The sequence below is a fragment of the Suncus etruscus genome, chromosome 2, assembly GCF_024139225.1.
Source record: "Suncus etruscus isolate mSunEtr1 chromosome 2, mSunEtr1.pri.cur, whole genome shotgun sequence".
Taxonomy (NCBI): domain Eukaryota; kingdom Metazoa; phylum Chordata; class Mammalia; order Eulipotyphla; family Soricidae; genus Suncus; species Suncus etruscus.
In genome coordinates, this window is record NC_064849.1 from 99,601,870 (window position 1) to 99,626,699 (window position 24,830).

The 24,830-nt window shown below is 39.1% G+C and overlaps 1 protein-coding gene across 1 annotated transcript in view; it reads left to right on the forward strand.

Moving 5' to 3' along the window:
- The window catches only part of ZFR (zinc finger RNA binding protein), an 82,465-nt gene that overhangs the window by 26,457 nt on the left and 31,178 nt on the right, over positions 1 to 24,830 (forward strand). Inside the window, exons 5-12 of the mRNA XM_049767675.1 lie at positions 385 to 603; positions 7,421 to 7,668; positions 13,737 to 13,928; positions 14,554 to 14,845; positions 16,620 to 16,813; positions 20,185 to 20,304; positions 22,786 to 22,931; positions 24,453 to 24,615. Coding sequence (XP_049623632.1) covers positions 385 to 603; positions 7,421 to 7,668; positions 13,737 to 13,928; positions 14,554 to 14,845; positions 16,620 to 16,813; positions 20,185 to 20,304; positions 22,786 to 22,931; positions 24,453 to 24,615 — 1,574 coding nt within the window. The remainder of the gene's footprint in view (positions 1 to 384; positions 604 to 7,420; positions 7,669 to 13,736; positions 13,929 to 14,553; positions 14,846 to 16,619; positions 16,814 to 20,184; positions 20,305 to 22,785; positions 22,932 to 24,452; positions 24,616 to 24,830) is intronic.

Genomic DNA, 24,830 nt, shown 5'->3' on the forward strand with positions numbered 1-24,830 from the left:
TGAGCCTGCCAGGAGCGATTTCTGAGCGTAGAGCCAGGAGTAACCCTGAGCGCTGCCGTGTGTGACCCAAAAACCAAAACCAAAAAAAATGTTGATTTGTAAGTTAGTCATTAATAGGCATTGTATCTCTTTTTTTTTTGGGGGGGGGGTCACACCCAGCGGTGCTCAGGGGTTACTCCTGGCTGTCTGCTCAGAAATAGCTCCTGGCAGGCACGGGGGACCATATTATGGGACACCGGGATTCAAACCAACCACCTTTGGTCCTGGATCGGCTGCTTGCAAGGCAAACGCTGCTGTGCTATCTCTCCGGGCCCTCTAGTTTTCAATTTACAATAATTGTAGTGATTTAACCTTTAATTATGTTTATGTCTCTTTCCTGCTTAGCCCCCAAAGCAGGTTATAGCCAAGGTGCAACTCAGTATACACAAGCCCAACAAACTCGACAAGTGACAGCCATAAAACCAGCCACACCAAGTCCAGCTACCACTACGTTCTCTATTTATCCTGTGTCCTCCACCGTCCAGCCAGTTGCAGCTGCAGCTACTGTGGTGCCGTCCTACACCCAGAGTGCTACTTACAGTACCACCGCAGTTACTTACTCTGGTAAGATTGATGCACTTTGTCTGTATATGAGAAGACAGATTGAAGATTGACTGTATTTTGCATGCACAATAACTTGAATAAGGAGCAGTGGCATGTGTGTGTATGTCAGCATTTGATCTCATTTGTTAGGATTGTACTCGTAGAACAAATTAGAAAAAGACTATGTGTGTGGTGATTTTTACTTCCAATGGCAAGAATTGAATTCAAAAATTTTTGTGCATAATGTGACTAAATTATAAATTATATGGTTTTTGTTTTGTTTTTGTTTTTCTAAAGCCAGGACACTTTAGCAGAATGGAGAGACTTGTAAGGGGTTTGGAAGCTCATTGAGAGTCTTAAGCCTATCATTGCAATTAGAGAAAAATCATACACAAGATTCTTTTTTCTTTTCTGATTTTGCCAAATGAATTTGAAAATTCAGCATAAACATTGCAGGACTACCATAACAGATTTTTGTGTTCATTTTAGCCCTCCAGGAGCTATTTTTTCTTACTGTGAGAATAAGTAATCTTGAATGTAATGGGTAGCCTGTGTAAGCATCCATAAGATGATAGTTAAGTAACAGTCTTTTGGAAGGATAGATTAGCTTACTTTTCCTTAAATAACCATATTTTCCTTAGAGATTTATAAGCACAAGCTATCCCATATGGCCCCTCCGAGCACCACCACGAGTAATTCCTTAGATAGATCCAGGAATATCCTCTGAACATCACCTGGTGTGCTCCTCCAAAAAAGTATGCTTAAAAAATATTAATGTAACTAAATTGAATTATTTCAATTTGACATTGAAGAAACATGTTCAGATAAGTTTCAACAAAGTAGGTACTTTTTTTTTTTAAGTAAGTACTTTCTCCTAGCCTTCGTAACATGTTCACCTTTTTCTCTTTTTTTCTGTCTCTACCTTTTTATCTTTTATAAATTTATGTAGAATGAAGATAATTTTGTTTTTGTTTTGGGATCACACCAATAGTGCTGAGTTCTTACTTCTGGCTTGGCCTTCAAGAATCACTCCTGACAGTTTTGGAGGACCATATGGGATGCCGATATTGAACTTGAGTGGGCCGTGTGCAATATAAGTACCCTTCCTGCAGTACTATTGCTCCAGCCCTGTAGATAATTTTATTTTGTGAAAAACAGTGATTTTAAAACTGCTTTTTAAAGGAATTAAAAAATAATCCATAGACATCTACTATACTTCTAGCGCATATAGCTTTCTATAGATCTATGTAAATACATATATATAAACATGTATGTATTATATTTTTGGTTCTCAAGGCTTGAATCCAGGGTCTCATGCATCGAGGAATGTTGTTCTACTCTGAACTATATCCCTGACTTGTAAACTTTGATGGTTCTTTTTTGGGGGGAAATTGTGGGTTGACCCACACCTGGAGGGCTCAAGGCTTCCTCCTGGCAGTGCCTGGGACCATTTGCAGTGCCAGGGATTAAACTAGCATCTGCTATGAGCAAGATAAGTGCCTTAACCTCTATACTATTCTTCACTATGTCCCCACCCTATCTCATGCATTCTTTATGTTAAAAAAAATTAAATTCTGGGCCGGAGAGATAGCATGGAGGTAATGCGTTTGCCTTTCATGCAGGAGGTCATCGGTTCAAATCCCGGGGTCCCATATGGTCCCCGTGCCTGCCAGGAGCAATTTCTGAGCCTGGAGCCAGGAATAACCCCTGAGCACTGCCGGGTGTGACCCCAAAATCACCAAAAAATAAATAAATAAATAAATTCTTTGGGAAAGTTGAAATACTCACATATTGTTTATAATCACCAAATATTAATATTTATCAAGTTGCTTTATTTGTCAAACAAAATATATTAAATATTTTTAAATTGAGCTGAAGAAAATACATCAGTTAAGGTGACTGCTAATCTGGGTTTGATCTCCATCATCCCATATGGCCCCCCAACACTGTCAGTAGTAATTCCTAAGTGCAGAGCCAGGAATAACTGCTGAGCATTGGTGGTTGTAACCCAAAAGTAAAACTATATTTTGAAACATGCCTTCTCAAAATATTTTTTTAGGGCTAGAGAGATAGATAGTATAGCAGATAGGCTTTGGTTTTTTTATACTTTATATATATATTATCAAATTTTTCCATTTTTCTAGAAGTGTCTTATGGCTAGACTTTGCAGTATTGGTGTCTTTATATCTGTGCTTTGTTTTCTGGCATCAGTGAAGAACCAGAAATTGTATTTGATATTATTTCTTCTTTTCTTAATGTAGCATTTTCATACTGCTAAATTGAAATAGGGGTGTGTGTGTGTGGAGGGGGGCCAGGCAGAAGCAGGCAGAGATCTGGTGCATGGTACTCTCAGCTTTGTGCTTGAGGCGAGTTGTTCTTATAAATGCTTGGGACCTTATAGTGTTAGATTGAACCAGATCTCCTATATGCAAAGCTTGCACTACATTTCTTTTAGCTATCTCCCAGACTTACAGTTGGTACTTTTATAACATGTGCCAGAAAGAAAAAGTGATTTGTATAAACCCATGTAATGTATATGGGGCACAACTTTGGCTGAAGCTAAATCACATCACCTCAGTGGGCCCAAGTTTGTCAGTCAGGATGGAATATTGCCTCCTTTTAATTTTTCCTCATATTTGCAGTACTGCCTGGGATCTGCTATCACCACATCATCTACACCACCAGGGGTCCTTAAACTTTTTAAACAGCCAGTTTACTGTCCCTCAGACCATCAGAGGGCTGAGCAGTAGTTTAAAATAAGCTAAACAAATTTCTGTGCACACTGCACCTATCTTTTTTTGAAGTAAAAACATAAAATGGGGACAAATACAATATTTAAAATGAAGAACAAGTAAAGTTAAATCAATAAACTTAGCAGTATTTCAACAAGAACTATGAGGCCTGATCGGCAGTGATTCAGGCAAAAGTACCAGTAGGCTGGATAAATGTCCCGTGGGCTTCATGTACTTTTGGGTCATATTTGAGGACCTCTGATCTACACTTCACTGTGCTGATAATAATGACCAGCTCCTATTGCTGCTTTTATTTTGGGTTAAATCTGTTAATGCTCAGGGATTACCCCTAGCTCTACACTCAGGGGTCACTCCTGGTGGACTAAGAGCACCATATGGGGTGTGCCAGGGATTAAACTCAGGCCTTGTGCAAGGCAAGTGCCCTACTTACTCACCCCATTATTCTATCCCACACCATTTGATGCTTTTGGTGCATTGAGGGGATAATTTCATTATGGTCTTAATTTGCCTTTTATTCCATATCCACCAAGTTAAATTATAAGCCAACTACTTTTTGTAAAAAAAAAATCTTTTTATTGGAGTGACAGTACAATAGGTTGAGTGTTTGCCTTGCATATGGCCAATCTGGGTTTGATCCTGGCGTCCCATATGGTCCCCTGAACGTACCAGGGAGTAACCCTTGAGCACCTCTGTATGTGGCCCCAAAACAAAAAAAAGCAGTAACAAAAAAAAAAAAAAAAAAAAAAAAAAAAAAAAAAAAACCAAATTCTTCGGGGTTTATGCAGATCCCCAGCACTGCCTACATGTTTACCTGAGCATTGTGTTGGATGTTGGGTGTAGTGGGACCCCCCCCCCCAATTCTCTTAACTGAATCAAATCCTAGTTGCAAAATCCTATTGGATTGATAATTTGCATCTTTAAAGAAAGTCCCTTCTCTTATGATGATGATGATGATGAGAACACTAGTTATTCCTGGCTATGTGCTCAGAAATCGCCCCTGGCTTGGGGGGACTGTCCTAAGCTAGCGCTTGCAAGGCAGATGCCTTACCTCTAGTGCCACCTCTCTGGCCCCTACTATGAGATTTTTTTTTTAATTTTCATTTTGTTTTAGGGTCAGTCTGGCTGTTTGCAGGATGTAGTCCTGGCTCTGTACTCAGTGATCACTCCTGATGGTGTTTAGGGAACCATACGTAGTGTTAAGAATTCAAACCAGAGCTAGCTATATGCTAGACATGCACCTTAACTCCTTTACTATCATTCCAGTCCCTGGAATCTTTTTTGTTTGTTTGTTTTTTTGTTTTTGGATCACACCCAGTGGCACTCTGGTTACTCCTGGCTCTGCACTCAGAAATTGCTCCTGGCAGGCAAGGGGGACCATATGGGATGCTGGGAATTGAATTCAGTTCCATCCTGGGTCAGCTGTGTGCAAGGCAAATGCCCTACTGCTGTGCTATATCTCTGGCCCCTGGAATCTTTTATTTGTTTTTGTTTTCTTGGGCCACACCCATTGATGCTCAGGGGTTACTTTTAGCTATGCTCTCAGAGGCTGGAGAGATAGAATGGAGGTAAGGCCTTTGCCTTTCATGCAGAAGGTCATTGGTTCAAATCCGGCATCCCATATGGTCCCCTGTGCCAGCCAGGAGCGATTTCTGAGCGTGGAGCCAGGAGTAACCTCTGAGCACTGCTGGATGTGACCCAAAACAAAACAAAACAAAACAAAAAAGAAATTGCTCCTGGCTTGGGGGGACCATATGGAACCCCGGGGGAATCGAACGATGGTCCAGCCTAGACTAGTGCTTGCAAGGCAGACAGACGTCTTACCTCTAGCGCCACCGCTCTGGCCCCTGGAATCTTTTTTTAATTCAATGTGATATGATTCACTTTGGATGCTAAGCATTAATTTTTATTTATTTTTTTAGTTTTTGGGTCACAGCCAGCAGCAACAGCGCTCGGGTTACTCCTGGCTTCACGCTCAGAAATCACTTCTGATAGGCTCAGGGGACCATATGGGATGCTGGGATTCAAACCAATGACCTTCTGCATGAAAGGCAAATGCCTCACCTCCATGCTATCTCTCTGGCCCCATTGTTCCAAATTTAACCAATAGAATCCTTTTCAAAGCAGCTCCTGGGTTTTTTGAAGTGGTGCCATCAGTCTTTGAACATTTCTATCCTTTCTGGCACAGTTAAATGTTAAAAACACACTGAACTTTTTTGCTCTATTATCACAGTAGACTGTTTCATGAAGGAGAGTAATCATGGTTTAACTGACAGTGGCTTTAGAGATCAAGATTGGTAGTTAGTTGTGGGCTCCTGGAGGGCTTGTGGGACTGACCATATGCGGTACCAAGGATAAAACCTATCTGTAAGACAAGCAACCTACCCCCTAAATACTCAATTTTTTCATTTTGTTTTGGGACCACACCTGGCAAAGCTCAGAGGTTACTCTTGGCTCTGCACTTAAGAATTCCTTCTGGGGGCCAGAGAGATAGCACAGCGGTGTTTGCCTTGCTAGCATCACTGGGTGTGGCCCAAAAACCAAAAAAAAAAAAAAAAAAAGGAATTCCTTCTGGTGGACGTGGGACAACCATGTGGGATATTAGGGATTTATTGAACATGGATTGGACATGTGGAAGTCAAGTGCCCTACTGTTCCTCCCATACTTATTTTTTAGTGACTGCATACTAACTGTAATATCCATATTTTGAATTTTTTATTTTGAGACATATAGTTCTATATATGATAATCTAACATAACTGTCTAGAAAATCTTTCATGACAGTTAGGCATCTGATTGTAACCCTTTATCTTGAGGAAATGTCCAGTTTGTGATTTCAGAGGACCTGATTTTCTGTGCATCTAAACTCAACTTTCCAATTTATGTTTTATTACCTATTTGTGCAGATAAATATTGGAATGAATCAGTGTCATAAATTCTATTTTTTAGTTATTACAGTCTGCACTTACTTGAGAGACTAGGACATTCAGTGTTAAATAATTCTCTGCTACCCTGACAACTCAGAATCTCTTGAGCCTTAAATGTCTACCCATACCCATTTCTTATGAGGATGAAAAAGGAGGTATTTCCTGGAATTCAGTAGATAGGGTTTCTACCAAAGTAATGGAGGTTTTAGTTTAGAATGGGCAAGTTTACCAGTTTTGAGATACCTTGCAAATAAGAAGCTTTGTCAATTTCAAAACTTCAGATTTTTTTCATTTGGGGGTTGGAGATGTGTTGGGACATAGTCATTGCTGCACTTAGGGATTGATTACTCCTGCTGATATTTGAGGGAACATATAAAATTTATAAAACTTTATAAATCTCTGAATACAAACAGTATAGATATGTTAATAGCAAGCACAACATGCTTGCTCATAAGAGACTTCAAATAATAGAAATGAATAGAATCCATGTGATTGGGAAGTGTACTTTAATTTAGAAGCTGAGAACCAGTATATTAGGCTTTTGTTGACAAAAATCTTTCATCTTGGCTTTTATTTTCATCTTAATTCAAATTTTATATCAAGAAATTCTGTTAAGCTTTGTTATTCACTCTGCTTCTACAAACCAGCTTCTGTCAGCTCCTTGTATCATCACTTACTGGAATTCAAAATCTTAGTGTTATCTTTGTTTCTTCTTGTTTCATATCTTTATCCTTTTAGACACTATGCATGTAAAAATCTTAATTTTATGAGTTTGTTCTTTCTTACCTAGTATCCTAATATTTTCCTCAGATATAACTAACACTTCCCAAATAGTATTTCACAGGAATTCTATTTGGGTAAATTACAGGTTTTTCTAGTTTTTCACTGTCACATTCTTCCAACTGAATTAGAAGGTTCTTGAAGTTCAGGGACTTAGATTTTTGAAGGCAAATATTTCATAAAACCTGGTATATATGAGTAAATACTTGTTCATTTATCTGAAAAAGGTAAGTCTTTTCCAAGTAGAGATTATTGGGGTGGGGGAGTAGAATACATGTTAGTATGCATATGTAAATCAGGATTTGTTTCATTTAAATTCCTAACATTTAACCTGGCCATTTGTAATTATGTAACTTGATCTTTGTTTGATTTCATTTGTAAGGTACATCTTATTCAGGTTATGAAGCAGCAGTGTATTCAGCTGCATCCTCCTACTACCAACAGCAGCAGCAGCAACAGAAGCAGGCAGCAGCAGCAGCTGCTGCTGCTGCTGCAACAGCTGCCTGGACAGGGACCACCTTTACTAAAAAAGCACCATTCCAAAACAAACAACTGAAACCAAAACAGCCTCCCAAACCACCCCAGATTCACTATTGTGATGTGTGTAAGATCAGCTGTGCTGGACCACAGGTACTTATATGTATACCCTCAGTCTTCATGGTTGTTTTGATACTTAAGTATACTTAATATTCTAATTTGTAAGCCTACATTTTCTCTTGTTAGCATTTAGCTAATGCAGACACATTTTGCTAAAGAGATATTTAAAAAAGGTATTTGTATAGAGATGTGAGATTACATTAAAAATAAAAATATGAATGAAAATGAGTAGAATAAGTTTTTAAGGATACTTTGCTCTTTAAACAAAACTTGAAAATTTATTGAATTTTGGAGTTAAGAATGAAATTTTGGGGCCAGAGTGATAGCATAGCAGGCAGGGCGTTAGCCTTGCACACAGTCCAAATGGATTCAATCCCCGGCATTTCATGGTTCCTAAAACCTGCCAGGAGTAATTTTCCGAGTGCAGAGCCAGGAATAAACCAGGCATAGCCAGATGTGGCCCCAAAACCAAAATAAAATAAAGGAAATGTTCTTGCATTTTGGTATCCTAACTTTGTATATAAAACTTCTCAACTTGGGGCCGGTGAGGTGCTGCTAGAGGTAAGGTGTCTGCCTTGCAAGCGCTAGCCAAGAAAGGACCGTGGTTTGATCCCCGGTGTCCCATATGGTCTCCCAAGCCAGGAGCGACTTCTGAGTGAATAGCCAGGAGTAACCCCTAATCGTTACGGGGTGTGGCCCAAAAACAAAAACAAAAAAAAAATTTTTCAACTTGACAGAATTTTTTTTCACAAGTTCCATTTTGTGTATGATTATACATGTAGATTTTTATAAACAAAAGGTGATTGTTTTTTGCTTTATATTTTTGTCTTTTGGGGGGGCATACCCATTGACGCTCAGGGGTTACACCTGGCTCTACGCTTAGAAATCACTCCTGGCAGGCTCGGGGGATTGAACCTCAGTCCGTCCTGGGTCAGCCATGTGCAAGGCACCATCGCTCTAGCCTGTTTTATATTTTTGTAATTAAAAGATGAGATTTTTTTGAAAATATTATTTTTGAAGTAAATTAGAAATATTACTGGAATGCTAAAATCTTTTGGGGGAGTCCACACCCAGTGTTTTTCGAGTTACTCCTGGCTCTGTGCTCAAGAAATTGCTCCTGGCAAGTTCGGGGGACCATATGGGATGTCAGGATTTAAACCCTGTTCCTGGTCCATTCTAAGTTGGCCACGTGCAAGGCAAACACCCTATGTTGTGTTATCTCTTTGGCCCCAATTTGATCATAATTTTTAAGATTGTTTTTAATATGACTTGGGCTTATAGAATTTTGAGATTACAGTTCTACAGAATGTAACTTATTTCTTTTATAGAACATAACTTATTTTTATGTAATATAACTTATCTTCATGAGGAAGCAAGAATTTTGGAAATAAGAAAATTATAAGCAGATATTTTATTCTAGTACCTGTACCTTGCTTGTTATACCTAATTGTTATAAAGGCATAGCTTTGCTTAGCAAAATCTAGTAGTAAGTTCAGTTTGTAATCAGTAGTAAGTTTTGTTTGTTAGAGTATCAGCTTTGAGGTCTGGGAGATAACTCAAAAGTCTCAAGTACATGTTTTGTATGCAAGAAGCTTCAGTACTCTTGAGTGTGGCTCAGAAACCAAAAGGGTAAAAGTGACTAGTTGTGGGGGGGTGTGGTGGTGAGGTAGGGGCACACCTAGCTGTGCACTCAGGAATCACTCCTGGCAGTCCTCAGAGGATCATATGGGATGCCTGGGGTCAAACCAAGGCCAGCCACATGCAAGCCAAATGCTCTACCCATGTACTGTCGATCTAGGCCACAGATGTCTAATTTTCAATGAAAACCTTTGACAAGACATCTGGCAGATTAAAGGTATATTTTTTAAAAGGGCCTTTTCCCCCCCCAATTATTTCTTCTAGTTTTATCCATCTCCTGCCCATTCCCACCATGTTTTTTGTTTTTTTGTTTTTCAGTTAAATTTATCCTCCTAATTTGTTCATTATATTTATTACCTACATCCCTGAGTTACATTATTGATAAAAAATTAGGGGACACTTTATATGTGGTTATCACATAAAAGTCTCTCCTTGTTTAGAGTAGTAAATTTATCAGTTATCAAAGGGGTATTTGCAGTGAACCAGGATTAAACATGCAGTGGAACAAACTGTTAGTACAGTATTTGAGGAATGTATCCTACTTTGATGACTGTTTAGAGGGAATGACCTCTTAAGTAAAACTTAAGTAAACTCCAATGTAAAACTGATTATTAAGTGCATCTGTATAAAAGAACATGGCAAAGATGATAGGTTAGCAACACCATACATATATGTGTGTATATATATATGTATATATATACATACATATATATATATATATATATATATATATTTTGCTGCACAAGAACATGTCAAGCTATTTCCCAGAAGTGTGGTACTGTCTCCTGAAATGTGCTGGCTACCAAAATGATCAGTGATGGGTAGTCTAGTGCTCATAAAGAAATGGAGAGTAGAGATGGTTACTAGATTGGAAGAGGTCATGGTTTCGATCCTTGTTCTGCCCTAACAGTGGCCTTGAGCAAGTTGGAGACCTTACCTTCTCTAAGCTTTTTTTTCCTTTTACTTCTATAATAAGGACCTGTTCTAAAGTAATTTGGATTGCTTCATAGTCACTTTGGACAACTACAGATTTGGGGTCAAATGTCTGAATCTTAGGTCTCCTCCTCTTGTTTCAAAACTAGCAGCTTTGCTTGTGAATAAGACTTCATGGAAGGGGGGTCAGGAGAAATTATACAGCTGGTAGGGTGCTTGCCTTGCATGTGGTTAACTGGGTTTGACCCCCAGCATCTCATAGATCCCCTGAATCCTGCCAGAAGTGATTCTTGAGCACAGCCAAAAGTACACCCTCAGCATGGCTAAGTATAACCAAACAAAACAAAACACAATTCATGAGGGAGTGGGGATATTAGTTGTTTGTAAAATTAGGCAGTCTTTAGAATATTTTCATATTATAAAATTCTGTGATAATATGAAATGTATTGATAATCATGTCAGTCTGATTTTATTTTTTTTCTTATTTTTGGTTTTTGGTTTTTGGTTTTTTGGGCCACAGCCTGGTGACGCTCCAGGGTTACTCCTGGCCATGAGCTCAGAAATCGCTCCTGGCTTGGGGGGACCATATGGGATTGAACCCAGGTCCGTCCTGGGTCAGCCACATGCAAGGCAAACCCCTATCAATGTGCTGTTATTCCGGCTCCTGAAAAATAATTTTCAAATAAAAGAGCTGGGAGATACCTTACTTTTAAAAACTTTTAGAATTTCCTTTCTTGTGGATGTTGCAGTGACTGTATTGCATATATGCCTGGTTATGGTGTGTATGGCAGAGGTGGGGGTCACACAATTAGATTATGTGCCTGCACATATACCCTCAGATAACCTACTATCTTCCTTGTTTCCTTCCTTCTTTTTTTTTTTTTTTTTGTTTTATAGTGACAATCTTTCTAGAAATTTACAAGTTATAGTTAGACTCATTGAATATCATTGCAGTGCTCACATAGAGGTTTCATTTCTTGCCAAGGCATTTGCACATCTTTTCATCCTCTTACTGGGTATCACACTCATTTTTGTAGTATAGGTGGAAATTGCTTGTGCCACTGGGGGGAATCACACAGCGGAGCAGCCATGATTGTGATCAGTTCCTGAATTCAAGCTCACTAGTATATTGCAAGCGATATGCTTTAAGCCTCTGCTGTTTCTCCAGTCCCAACCCCATCTTGTTTTACTAAAATACCTCGGTGCCAGAGATTGAACATAGACATGCTTGCTGAGGTTGAGCCACATTTCCAGAACAACTTTTTATGTATAGTTTTACTATTTCTTGTCAGTATTCCAGTAATACCATTTTTCTTTGAAAATATGAAGTATAACTGGCTCCTTTATATATATATATATATATATATATATATATATATATATATATATATATATATATATATAGTTGGTTTTTTTTTTGTTGTTTTTTTGTTTTTTGTTTTTTTTTTGTTTTTGGGCCACACCCGTTTGACGCTCAGGGGTTACTCCTGGCTATGGGTTCAGAAATCGCTCCTGGCTTGAGGGGGACCATATGGGACGCCAGGGGATCGAACTGCGGTCCTTCCTTGACTAGCGCTTGCAAGGCAGACACCTTACCTCTAGCGCCGCCTTCCCGGCCCCCCCTTATATATATATATATATATATTTTTTTTTTTTTTTTTTGGTTTTTGGGCCACACCCGGCATTGCTCAGGGGTTACTCCTGGCTGTCTGCTCAGAAATAGCTCCTGGCAGGCACAGGGGACCATATGGGACACCGGGATTCGAACCAACCACCTTTGGTCCTGGATCAGCTGCTTGCAAGGCAAACGCCGTGTGCTATCTCTCCGGGCCCGCCCCTTATATATTTTAAATAGACTTTTGTTCAGTGATGGATTACCTATGAAAATGCCCCTTGACTTAGTAAAGTTTATTTTTTAAACAAGCATACATTTTTGTAGTCTTGTTAGTAACTTTTACTTTTCTCGTGTATGTACATTTATTCCTTTCTCATAGTGATCCTGTAAATACATTATATATGTGATAATTTTTAATCTGTTCTCGTTCAAGTATTATAAATAAAAATTAAGCCTTTGCACTTGAAGCCAAAAAGGGTTATTTTTGTCTTTATGGTTATGTAATACACGATTTATTTGAAAGTAAAATATAAATAAAAATTTGGGGACTGGAGCAATATTGCAGTGAGTAGGTTGTTCGTTCACATTTCATGTGGCCAATCCCAGTTCAGTTCCTAACTTCCCACGTGGTCCTCCAAGCCTGCAAGGAGTAATTTCTGAATACAGAGCCAAGAATAACTCCTTAGCACCACCAGGTGTAGCCCCAAAACTATATAAAGATATATATGTATATATATGTATATACATATTCATAAATTTCAAGTGTTATACTTAAATGTATTACTATGGTTTGAACCATGTTGTTGTCATTTTTTTCATGTTACGCTTTTTATATAAGCACACTTTTAAAAGCAACAATAGGACATAAACCTGGTTTGCAATTACAAATTTGTTAGTAGTAAATTATTTGTCCATTATTTTACTTGAACAGATAGATTTTTAAAAATAATTTTTAATTGAATCACCATGAAATTCAGTTATAAAGTTATTTTTGATTATTTCAATGTCCAACACCTATACTTTTACCAGTATATGTTTCCTATCCCCAGTTTCCCTCATGCCCTCCCCTTATGGCAGATATTCATTCTCTCAGATATTCTTTCTCTCATTTAAAATAGTTACTGAAGGGTTATCATGCATATCATTTTACCTCCTTTAAGCACTCAGTTCTTGTCCAATGTGATTCATTTTCAACTATCAAGATAGTTTTTGTTCCTTCCTTTTCAGGCAGTTTACTTATCATATGAGTCTTACCATTCAAACGTTGTTTATTAGGACTAGAGTTTATTAGGGCTGAGTCGTAGGACATTTACTTTGCATATGCATGATCTGGTTCAATTCCCCATCATCCCATAAGATCTGGAGTTCTGCCAGGAGTGAAATCTGAGCACTAAGCCTGGATTAAGCTCTGTGCACCATTGGGCGTGGCCGAAGACAAAACAAAACAAGAACAGAGTTCATTATTAAAAGATAATAGATAGATTAGATGATAATGGATACCCCCAAATCTAGTTGGTTATCAACTTGACTAGCCAGTGATTAGTGAAACTAGTGTGAAAATATATGTATTAGATACCTTAAGAAACATACTTGTAGTAAGCACTCAATTTGTCAGTACCAGGGAAAACTTGATCTTTAAAGTTTGGAAAATAGCATGCAAATTCTTGAAGCTGAAAGTAGTTTTGTTATTGGTATGAAAGTGCTTCGTTAATTGAAGTACAGGTAAACATATTGTTTGTGAAGTATAGAAGATCATAAAACATATGTAGGGAATTCTACATTTTTTTGTTCAGTTGTCTTTAAAAATCACTTATAATTCATTCTGAAATGAATGTTAGATTTGAAAAATGGAATAATTTCATATGATATAGCTAAAGATTAGCAAAGCAAAACTTCTCTTTTTTGTTTGAAACAGACTTATAAAGAACATTTAGAAGGACAGAAACATAAAAAAAAAGAAGCCGCATTGAAAGCCTCACAAAATACCAGCAGCAGCAACAACTCTACACGTGGGACTCAAAATCAACTACGTTGTGAGCTCTGTGATGTGTCTTGTACAGGAGCAGATGCATATGCTGCCCACATTCGTGGTGCTAAGCATCAGAAAGTAGGTGTTTTTTTCCCCCACACAAACCCTATGTCTTTCTCTGTTTTCTTATACATTTTCAGTGAGAGGTTAAGTAAAATTGACTTCAGAAGTTGAAAACTGGGGTGCCAGAGCAGTAATACAACAGGTAAGGCACTTGCCTGCATGTGCCTAACCTGGATTCAACCTCCAGAACACCATAAAGTCCCCTGAGCACCACCAGACATGGTCCCCCAAAGGATAACAAAAAAAGAACTTGAAATTGTAATTTCAAGTCTAATTCTAAGTCTTCTGTGTTAATGCATAAAAGTGATATCAAGTAATTGTTTAAGTAGGGAATAACTAGGTCATTTATTCTCATTGAATATTGAAAAGTGTTTGCTTTTCCTTTTGTAAGTCTAGGCTTAAATTCATGTGACCACGTCATTCCATCTTTCTTTTCCTTGAAGGTAGTTTTCTCATCTCATATTAGTTGGTATATAAATACATATCAGAGATTAGTGCAAAAGTAATTGAGTATAGTGCATAAAAATAAGTAACAAAAGTACAGTGTAGATAAAGCTTTCATTTTTTGTTACCTTTTTGACAAACTTTAAAAAACCTACAGTTTAATGTATTGACAAATAATTGTGGTTTTGTTTTTTAGGTGGTTAAATTACACACAAAACTTGGTAAGCCCATTCCTTCAACAGAACCAAATGTTGTTAGCCAAGTCACTTCTTCTACTGCTGTGTCTGCTTCAAAACCAACTGCCTCTCCTTCAAGCATTGCAGCGAGCAATTGTACTGTGAATACTTCATCAGTTGCAGCTTCTTCAGTGAAAGGTCTTACAACTGCAGGAAACTCATCTCTTAATAGCACATCCAACACTAAAGTGTCAGCAGTGCCTACAAATATGGCTGCCAAGAAAACATCTACACCCAAAATAAACTTTGTTGGCAAGTACTAAACATTCTGAATCTGTGTTCCTCCTAACTGATCAAAGTCATGTTACTCTTCCTTCTTGATAACTTTGTTCAGTCATGTATCTCTTGAATTTTCAATCTCTTAATGATGTTTCTCCTCTTCCATTTTAATCATACTTCTATTCTGTTCCCCATCTTTTTTTTTTTTTGGCTTTTGGGCCACACCCAGCAGTGCTCAAGGGTTACTCCTGGCTGTCTGCTCAGAAATAGCTCCTGGCAGGCACAGGGGACCATATGGGACACCGGGATTCGAACCAACCACCTTTGGTCCAGGATCGGCTGCTTGCAAGGCAAACGCCGCTGTGCTATCTCTCCGGGCCCTCTGTTCCCCATCTTAAAATATTTTCTCCCTAACTACTTATCAGTGTTAGATTTTTGTATTTCCTTATTAGACTTCAGTCTGTTTCAGTGTTCTTTGCTGTATCCTTTTCTGAAACTTGGGAATCCCAAACGATGCAGTAGGTAAAGTTAGTTTTCTTTATTGGTTCTTCTGCCTTCGTGTGTCTTTAAAAAAATATGGTGTTTTAACAATTCTTATTCTCCAGTTTCACTCACCCATATTCATGAATATATTCTCATCTATTATGATGGCTGCAGTGTCATTAAATCTCACTGAGTTCTAGATCTATATAGGTATTTCTTAATCATCTTTGTATATATTTGTGTAGATCTGTATTTTAGGTGTTTCTTGGTCGTGTGTGTCTATATGTTGCTTTTCTGTATCTCATAGTTCAGAACTTTTTAAATTGTTGACTTCTCCACACAGAAAAGCTTGCTGATATCACTGTTTGTAAAAACAGTCTTTTTGATAGCCATTGTCTTGTTTTGAGACCCAGGCATCTCTTCCTCCAGATACTTGTCTTTTTGTTTCTAGAATCCCTGCTCTCCCTTGTTAAAGTAACAAAATAACATTGCCATAGTCTTCTGCTTAAAGTTTCTTAGTAACTTTTTCTTTGATTACCAAACCAAACCAAAACAAAACAAAACCTCACTATATTCTATAGCTGTCATCCAAAGCCCTGCCCAGTCTTGACTTCTCCCCCAGATCTCTCCACCTCTATTTTGGTAATTCAAACTTAATTACTGAGTTCCCCCTGAATTTATGAAGCTTTTAAGCACTGTATACAGCTCTTTTACACATAGAATTTCTAGGCTCTCTCTTAAATTCTCTTTCTACCTTTCATCATTCTTTCAGAGACTAGTTCCATTGTCACAAATTTAGTGAAACTTTTTCTGGTTGGATTATGTTAAAGGGTGGTAGCTCTCTTTCTTTATAGTTCCTCAGCATGCTACTTATAGTTACTATAGCACTTGATCACATGGTATGATACTTAGTTGTACCATCACTTAAATTGTTAGTATCTGAAAAGCAGAAACTACAATATCTTAATATATTACTAGAATTAGGATGGTGCCCAGTTCTTTGGCAAGAAAATAGGGATTGAGACATAAATTAGGCTTATCCCTTTTTAAGTTCTTGCTGTTTGCTTTCATGTACTGGATATTCTTTATGGGGAATGATAGAATTGTTAAATATTGGGGGTGGACATGAAATGAAAGAAAACATACATGTTAGTAAGAAAATGAACAAGCAATTGATATAGTTCTTCAGAATTCTGGTCTATAGTATGTTTAATAGAAACTTAATTATTAACAAAAGATAACTGAATTTTATTTTTTTAATTTATCAGGTTATATATTTTTATCCCCAAAATTAAAATGTTATAATTCTTTTATGCTCTTCTAGGTGGTAATAAGCTACAGTCAACAGGAAATAAAACAGATGACTTGAAAGGAACTGAATGTGTTAAAAACACTCCTGTTACATCTGTACAGATTTCTGAAGTCAAGTCAGATACAATGTCAGAATCAGTCACGCCCGCGTCCCTTGCTGCTTTGCAGAGTGATGTGCAGCCAGTTGGCCATGATTATGTAGAAGAGGTATAAATTTTAAAATCTTTTTGCTGTGCCCTAGTATAAAGGGAAGAAGTGTGTTACTTTGTTGGAGGCATTCCTTACATGTAGATTTTTATTCAGCACCAGGGAGATATATCATAGATCATATATACTTAACTCTCTAGAGGCATGGTTTCAATTCCCTCATTGTAGTTCTCAGAGCATGGAGCCAGCAGTAAGCCTCTTAGCACTGTTAGTTCTCCTCAACCACCAAACAAACAAACGAACAAACAAAAAACAAAAAAGGTGATAGTACTAACTCAATCAGGGTCAGAGCAAGAATATAGCAGATAAGGTGCCTTGCATGTGGACAACTTGAGTTAGATCCTCAGTACCCCAGGTAGTTCCCCAAGTCCTGATGAGTGATCCTGGAGTTCAGAGTCAGGAACATGCCTGGAACACTACTAGGTTGGCTTAAAAGCCAAAAGATAAAATTAAGGTTGCTGATTTAACCAGTTTTTTTCTGGTTTTTCTGATACGAAAACTTACTGTTTTACAAATAAAGTGAATCAAGGAGTGAGAAAAGATTAGAAGGGTTCAATGAATATTGGCCAGAGTGATGTAGCATTACTCTTAACTTGCATTATAATGTGGACATATGGGGCCGGGCGGTGGCGCTGGAGGTAAGGTGCCTGCCTTGCCTGCGCTAGCCTAGGATGGACCGCGGTTCGATGCCCCGGCGTCCCATATGGTCCCCCAAGAAGCCAGGAGCAACTTCTGAGCGCATAGCCAGGAGTAACCCCTGAGCGTCACAGGGTGTGGCCCAAAAACCAAAAAAAAAAAAAAATAATAATGTGGACATATAATAGTAATAGAAACTTACTAAGGGGTCCGGGCGGTGGCGCTAAAGGTAAGGTGCCTGCCTTGCCTGCGCTAGCCTTGGACGGACCGCGGTTCGATCCCCCGGCATCCCATATGGTCCCCCAAGCCAGGAGCAACTTCTGAGCACATAGCCAGGAGTAATCCCTGTGCATTACCGGATGTGGCCCAAAAACCAAAAAAAAAAAAAACAAAAAAAAAACTTACTAAGTCCCCAGAGGATGCCTAAAGTCATAAATAGTATCAAATCCATATATATATACATATATATATATGTATGTATGTATATATATATTCTCTTTTACATACATGATAATTAAATTTATAAATTGGGCAGAGATTAAATATAGCAAATAAGTTAGAGTAGTTAATATGATTTTTATTAAGTATATAAAATATTTTTTATTGCACATAACATTTTGAACCATGTTAAATGGCTTATATTAAAACTGGAAAATAAAATCACAGTAAAGGGTCCAAAGAGATAGCATGGAGGTAGGGTGTTTGCCTGGCATGCAGAAGGACGGTGGTTTGAGTCCCAGCATCCCATATCGTCCCCTGAGCCTGCCAGGAGCAATTTCTGAGCGTAGAGCCAGGAGTAACCCCTGAGCGCTGCTGGGTGTGACCCCAAGCCCCTCCCCCCAAATCATAAGTAAAGTAAGATGGATTGTGGGTCCTTCATGCATATGTATTTACATTTATAAAATTGAGACATTTCTCGGGGCCAGAGACATAATAGAGCAGGTAGGGCACTTGTCTTGTATGCAGCTGACTCAGGTTTCATCCCTGGTGTTATATATATTACATATAATCCCCAAGCCCCTCCAGGAATGATTCCTGAGTGCAGAACCAGGAGTAACCCTTGAGCATAGGTGTGGCCCAAACTCTTCCCCGTATCCCCCAAAAGTAAAGTTGGCACTTATTTCAACAAAATCAAATAGTCTCTAACACAGTTCTATATATATAGTAGATTGTTGTTTGACCTTTTCTCCAAGGCATATTACATACTATTTTGAACTCTTTTTTTTTTTTTTTTTTAATGAGATGGGTAACTAAATTTTGCAGTTTATTAGTATGCTCACAAACATTTTTGGATGTGGAGCTGGTTTAGTCCTTTGGCTTTTATTAGGAAGCATGCTCTTTGCCTTTGAACCATATTCCTAGCCAACTCAAGCTAATAAGTTACAGCTCTTAGTAAGACTCAGTTATCTAAAAAATAGAACTGTTTCATTAAGAGAATCGTAAGTGGGGGTCAGAGAGATAGCATGGAGGTAGGGCATTTGCCTTTCATGCATAAGGACGGTGATTTGAATCCCGGCATCCCATATAATCCCCCGAGTCTGCCAGGAGCGATTTCTGAGCCAGGAGTAACCCCTGAGCGCTGCCAGGTATGAGGCCCCCCCCCCCCCCCAAAAAAAAGAGAATCATAAGTGGATAGTGCTAATCCAACACTCTCCCACCCGCTATACTCATTATCAGGGTTAGACCCCAGGTTGTCACATAGATTCTACCATTGAGCCACATGCTAGACTTTCCCTCTTTTTAGACCTGTTAACATTCTAGTTTGTCTTCCCAATTAGTTGTTTAGTTTGGAAAAAATTGACATTGGTAATCCATAAAGTTACATTTAAAAAACTTTTGACATTGGATTTGGAGCAGCAATACAGTAGGTAGAGTGCTTGCCTTGCATATGGCTAACCCACATTTAATCTCCAGCATTCTATTATCTCCCATGCACCACCAGGAGTAATTCTTAAGTGCAGAGCTAGGGTCACAGATGAGCACTGCTGGATGTGATGTGCTGGATGTGTAGCATTTTATATACCAAATAGTGCCTTTAACATTTAACATTTGTTTCCTGAAAAAGTACTTTACGAGTAGGTGATACTGAGTAATTTTATTAACTAGAAGTATGGGGCCGGGGAGATAGCATGGAGGTAGAGCATTTGCCTTGCATGCAGAAGGAATGTGGTTCAAATTTCAGCATTCCATACAGTCTCCTCAGCCTGCCAGGAGCTATTTATGAGCATAGAGCCAGGAGTAACCCCTGAGCACTGCTGGGTGTGTTCCAAAAACAGCAACAACAACAACAACAAAAAAGAACTGGAAATATGTGATTGCATTTAAGGTTTAATTAAAGATAAAAATATTAAAGTCAGTTACCAAAATATATCCTGCCATGCTACAATTAAAAATTCTGTTTATTGGGGCTGGAGCGATAGCATGGAGCAAGGCGTTTGCCTTTCATGCAAAAAGGACGGTGGTCCAAATCCCGGCATCCCACATGGTCCCCTGTGCCTGCCAGGGGCGATTTCTGAGTGTAGAGCCAGGAGTAACCCCTGAGCACTGCTGGGTGTGACCCAAAAAAACAAAACAAAATTTCTGTTTATTTTTGTAGATACCCTTTAAAAAATTATTGACATCACATTTTCTTACTCCTTATTTATGCTTGGTTAGAGAATCTGAGGGTTTATCAATCAGGTCTTCAACTATAACATTTCCCATTACAATTTTTGAATTTTTTTCCTCACATCAAGGTACGAAATGATGAAGGAAAAGTTATTCGATTCCATTGTAAATTATGTGAGTGTAGTTTTAATGATCCCAATGCTAAGGAGATGCACTTAAAAGGACGAAGACACAGACTTCAGTATAAGGTAAGATTTCAACTATCCTGAGGCCTGAGCCTCAGGTGCAGCGGTATGGCATTTGCTTTGCATGCAACTGACCCAGGACTGACTTCAGTTCAATCCCCAGCATCCCATATGGTCAACCGAGCCAGGTGCAATTTCTAGGCGCATAGCCAGGAGTAACCCCTGAGTGTCACTGGGTATGACCCCAAAACAAAACAAAAAAGATTTCAACTATCCTAATCTCTTTTTTAATATGTAAATATAATAACTTGAAACATTTTAGGTGTAAAGCTATGCTCAGGCTATAAACTCATTATAGGTAGTGTGTTTAGTCCCACTATGATTCAGATAGCTGGAGTCTTTTAATTAATTTGTGATATTAATAGTTCAGAGGTCAGAGCAATAGTACAGCGGTAGGGTGTTTGCCTTTCACGCTGCTGACCCAGGACAGACGGTGGTTTGATTCCCGGCATCCCCCAAGCCTGCCAAGAACAACTTCAGAGCCCAGAGCCAGAAGTATCCCCTGAGTGCCACTGGATGTGACACAAAAACAAACAGAAAGAATAGTTCAACAGTTTAGGCTTTATTATTTTTAGTGAGTGTAGCAAAATGTAAGATTGCTTAGATCAGGGCCAGAGTGATGGTGCATGGGGTAAAAGCACTTTTCCACACATAGCTGACCTGAATTTGATCCCTGGCACAATGTTTCCCATCCCTTGCCAGAAGTGATCCCTGAGCACAGAACCAGGAATAAGCCCTAAGCACTACCATCTGTGCTTAGAATTAGGACAGAAAAAATGTTCACTCAGATCAAGCAAATGCTTGTCTAATGATTTTTTTTTTTTTTTTTTTTTTTTGCTTTTTTGTTTTGGAGCCATTTTTCTTTAAAGAAATGGCAAATCTCCACCTTTATCTTGGGCAGATAAATACATTTGGAGATGAGAAATTTTTCATTGTCAACACTTGCAGTCTTAAATCTAAATATTATCTTTAACATTCTTTTTTTTTTTTTATGGTTTTTCGACCACACCCAGTAACACTCAGGGGTTACTCCTGGCTATGCACTCAGAAGTCGCTCCTGGCTTGGGGGACCACATGGGACGCTGGGGGATCAAACCACGGTCCATCCTAGGCTAGCACTGGCAAGGCAGACAGACACCTTACCTCTAGCACCACTACGCCGGCCCCATCTTTTAACATTCTTAATCTAGGTGAACTGATGTACTGATTCATGTCTTCTCTTCTAAATACCTAAGGAGTGGTAGGGCTTAGAGAACAATTCTAGTTTGATGCTCAGCACCAACGGGCCTCCTGAGCATCTCTGTGATGGTAACTCTGATGGTTTCTAGCACTGTACAGCCCAAACTACATTTTATCTGAGGACATAGCACTGAATTGCCTGGCCCAGTTGGTCAAGTATCTTTTGGAGTCATCCTCATATTTCAGATATGAGCTTCTCGGGAAGCCCAAAAACTAAGGTAAAAATTTTTTACAGAATAAATACAAAGGGTAAAAAGTATCTTAATTCTGACCAGAACAGTAGTGGGCAGGGTGCTAGCCTTCCACACAGCATACCTAGGTTTGAGCTCTGCTAGGAGTAATCCCTGAACACAGAGTTAGTAGTGAGTGAACCTTAAGCACTGCCTTTTGTAGCCGCCCGAAAAGAAAAAAAAATCAATTGAAACAGTATAGTCTGTTAAAGAACAACAGTTTTATGTGGAAAGAGACTTGGATGGGGCTGCTGAGGTAGAACCCAGGGTCTCTCTAGACAAAGCAGTGACTCTGGAGATTATTCTGGCACCAATTTTTTTCATCTTCCTTCCTCAACTCAAAAGTGGTAGAATTTTTTTATAGACAAATAATGGAATTTTCAATACTTATTAATCCCCCAGGGATTTTTATTGTTGACCAACACTGAGTTGTGTACTTTTTATTAAGTACAAAGTATGTAATTCTAAATTGGACAGTATATTTGAAAGGAGGGAAGATTTAAAGTATATTCTGAGACTTGATTCTGATTCAATTTACTAACTTTGCTCTTAAAATTGAAAAGTTGCGAGGCTGAAGAGATAGCATGGAGGCAGGCTGTTTGCCTTGCAAAAGGATGGTGGTTCGAATCCCGGCATCCCATATGGTCTCCTGAGCCTGCCAGGAGCGATTTCTGAGCATAGAGCCAGGAGTAACCCCTGAGTGCTGCCGGGTGTGACCCAAAAACAAAAACAAAAAAATGTATTAAAAAATGTAGAGATTGTTGGGGCCGGAGCGGTAGCATAAGTGGTAGAACATTTGCCTTGCATGAGTCTAAGAACGGACCACGGTTCAATCCCCAGCGTCCCATATGGTACCCCAAGCCAGAAGCGATTTCTGAACGCATAGCCAGAAGTAACTCCTGAGCGTCACCTGGTATGGTCCCCCCCCCAAAAAAAAAGAGAGAGAGAGAGACAGACCTCAACAGATAGTCTGTTGAAACGACTGATGGTTTTTTTTTTTAATTGTCTACTGCAGAAAAAAGTCAATCCAGATTTACAGGTTGAAGTGAAACCCAGTATTAGAGCAAGAAAGATTCAAGAAGAAAAAATGAGAAAGCAAATGCAGAAAGAGGAGTATTGGCGAAGACGAGAAGAAGAAGAACGCTGGAGAATGGAAATGAGGTAAGGTTTAGTAATAAAAAGCACTTCAGCCTTTCTAAAATAATACAGTTATTCTGAGTATCTTATTTCCCTTCCTTTTAATTTTTAAATTTTATTTATGTTTTTATCAGTAAATGCCCTTGTTTTAATAGGTAAAATAAAAACATTTGGTTGACTGACTAAAATATTCCAAATACAAAATTAAATGGATTGAGGCATTAAGAATGTGTAGGCGGGGGCCGGGCGGTGGCGCTAAAGGTAAGGTGCCTGCCTTGCCTGTGCCAGCCTTGGATGGACCGCGGTTCGATCCCCCGGTGTCCCATATGGTCCCCCAAGCCAGGAGCGACTTCTGAGCGCATAGCCAGGAGTAACCCCTGAGCATCACCGGTTGTGGCCCAAAAAAACAAAAAAAAACAAAAAAAAGAAAAAGAAAAAGAAAGATCTGAGGGGAGAAAGGGAGATATACATGTTTGAGAGAGAACACAGGCTTTTCCAGAATGGAAATAGTTAAGCATTATCTTTTCACCTACATCTACTTTAATTTTTTTTTTTTTCATTAAAATTCCAAACTCTCAGGCCCGAAGAGAGAGCACAGTGGTGTTTGCCTTGCAAGCAGCCGATCCAGGACCAAAGGTGGTTAGTTCGAATCCCTGTGTCCCATATGGTCCCCCGTGCCTACCAGGAGCTATTTCTGAGCAGACAGCCAGGAGTAACCCCTGAGCACTGCTGGGTGTGACCCAAAAACCAAAAAAAAAAAAAAAAAAAAAAAAATTCAAACTCTCATGTATCACCAGTGTATCTACATTCTTCTCACAAGATCCAGTGCCCTTATTTTTCAAACTCCTCCCCCACCTCACACAAAAAAATAGTTTTATGCATTACTTTTCTTGTCTTGCCCTTTATTGTTACCATTCAGTGTGTCTTTAGGTCCTACGTACAAGGAAGATTAAGTATTCGGTATCTATATTTACTTCCATATATTTAAAGTGAAACCAAGCAGGGGAAATCAATTTAGTTGACGGTATTGGAGTATGCGCTTAGCATGCTGAGAACATGATTTGCCTGGTTCAATCCCTTTTGCCCCTTAGCACTATGGTGGGAGGAGTTATTTCGAATGTGGTGCAAGTATCCAAAATTAGGGGCTAGAGAGGTAGCATGGAGGTAAGGCATTTGCCTGGCATGCAGAAAGTTGGTGGTTCAAAATCTAGCATCCCATATGGTCCCCCGAGCCTGCCAGGAGTGATTTCTGAGCATAGAGCCAGGAGTAACCCCTGAGCGCTGCCGGGTGTGGACCCCTCCCCCCCAAAAAAAAGCATACAAAATCAAACCAAGCAGACTTTCACAGATAAAGTAGAAAAGAAAGATAATTATCAATGCTGGCAAGGAGTTAGTTGTATTTTGTTTTGTTTTTGTATAATAGCTTTTTATATAATGATTTTATGTTTTTGTGTATATAATGTATAATATTTTAATGTAATAGCTTTTTATATAATGCGATTTTTATGGGTTGCATTCTTCTTATATCGGTTCTCTGTGCGTCAGGCGCTATGAAGAGGACATGTACTGGAGAAGAATGGAAGAAGAGCAGCATCATTGGGATGACCGTCGCCGAATGCCCGACGGAGGGTATCCCCATGGTCCTCCTGGCCCATTAGGCCTTCTGGGAGTTCGACCCGGCATGCCTCCTCAGCCACAGGGACCTGCAGTGAGTGTACATTTCTTTTTTTTTTTTTTGGTTTTTTTTTTGGGGGGGGGGGGGTCCTCACCCGGCAGTGCTCAGGGGTTACTCCTGGCTCCATGCTCAGAAATTGCTCCTGGCAAGCACAGGGGACCATATGGGACGCCGGGATTCGAACCGATGACCTTCTGCATGAAAGGGAAACGCCTTACCTCCATGCTATCTCTCCGGCCCCGAGTGTA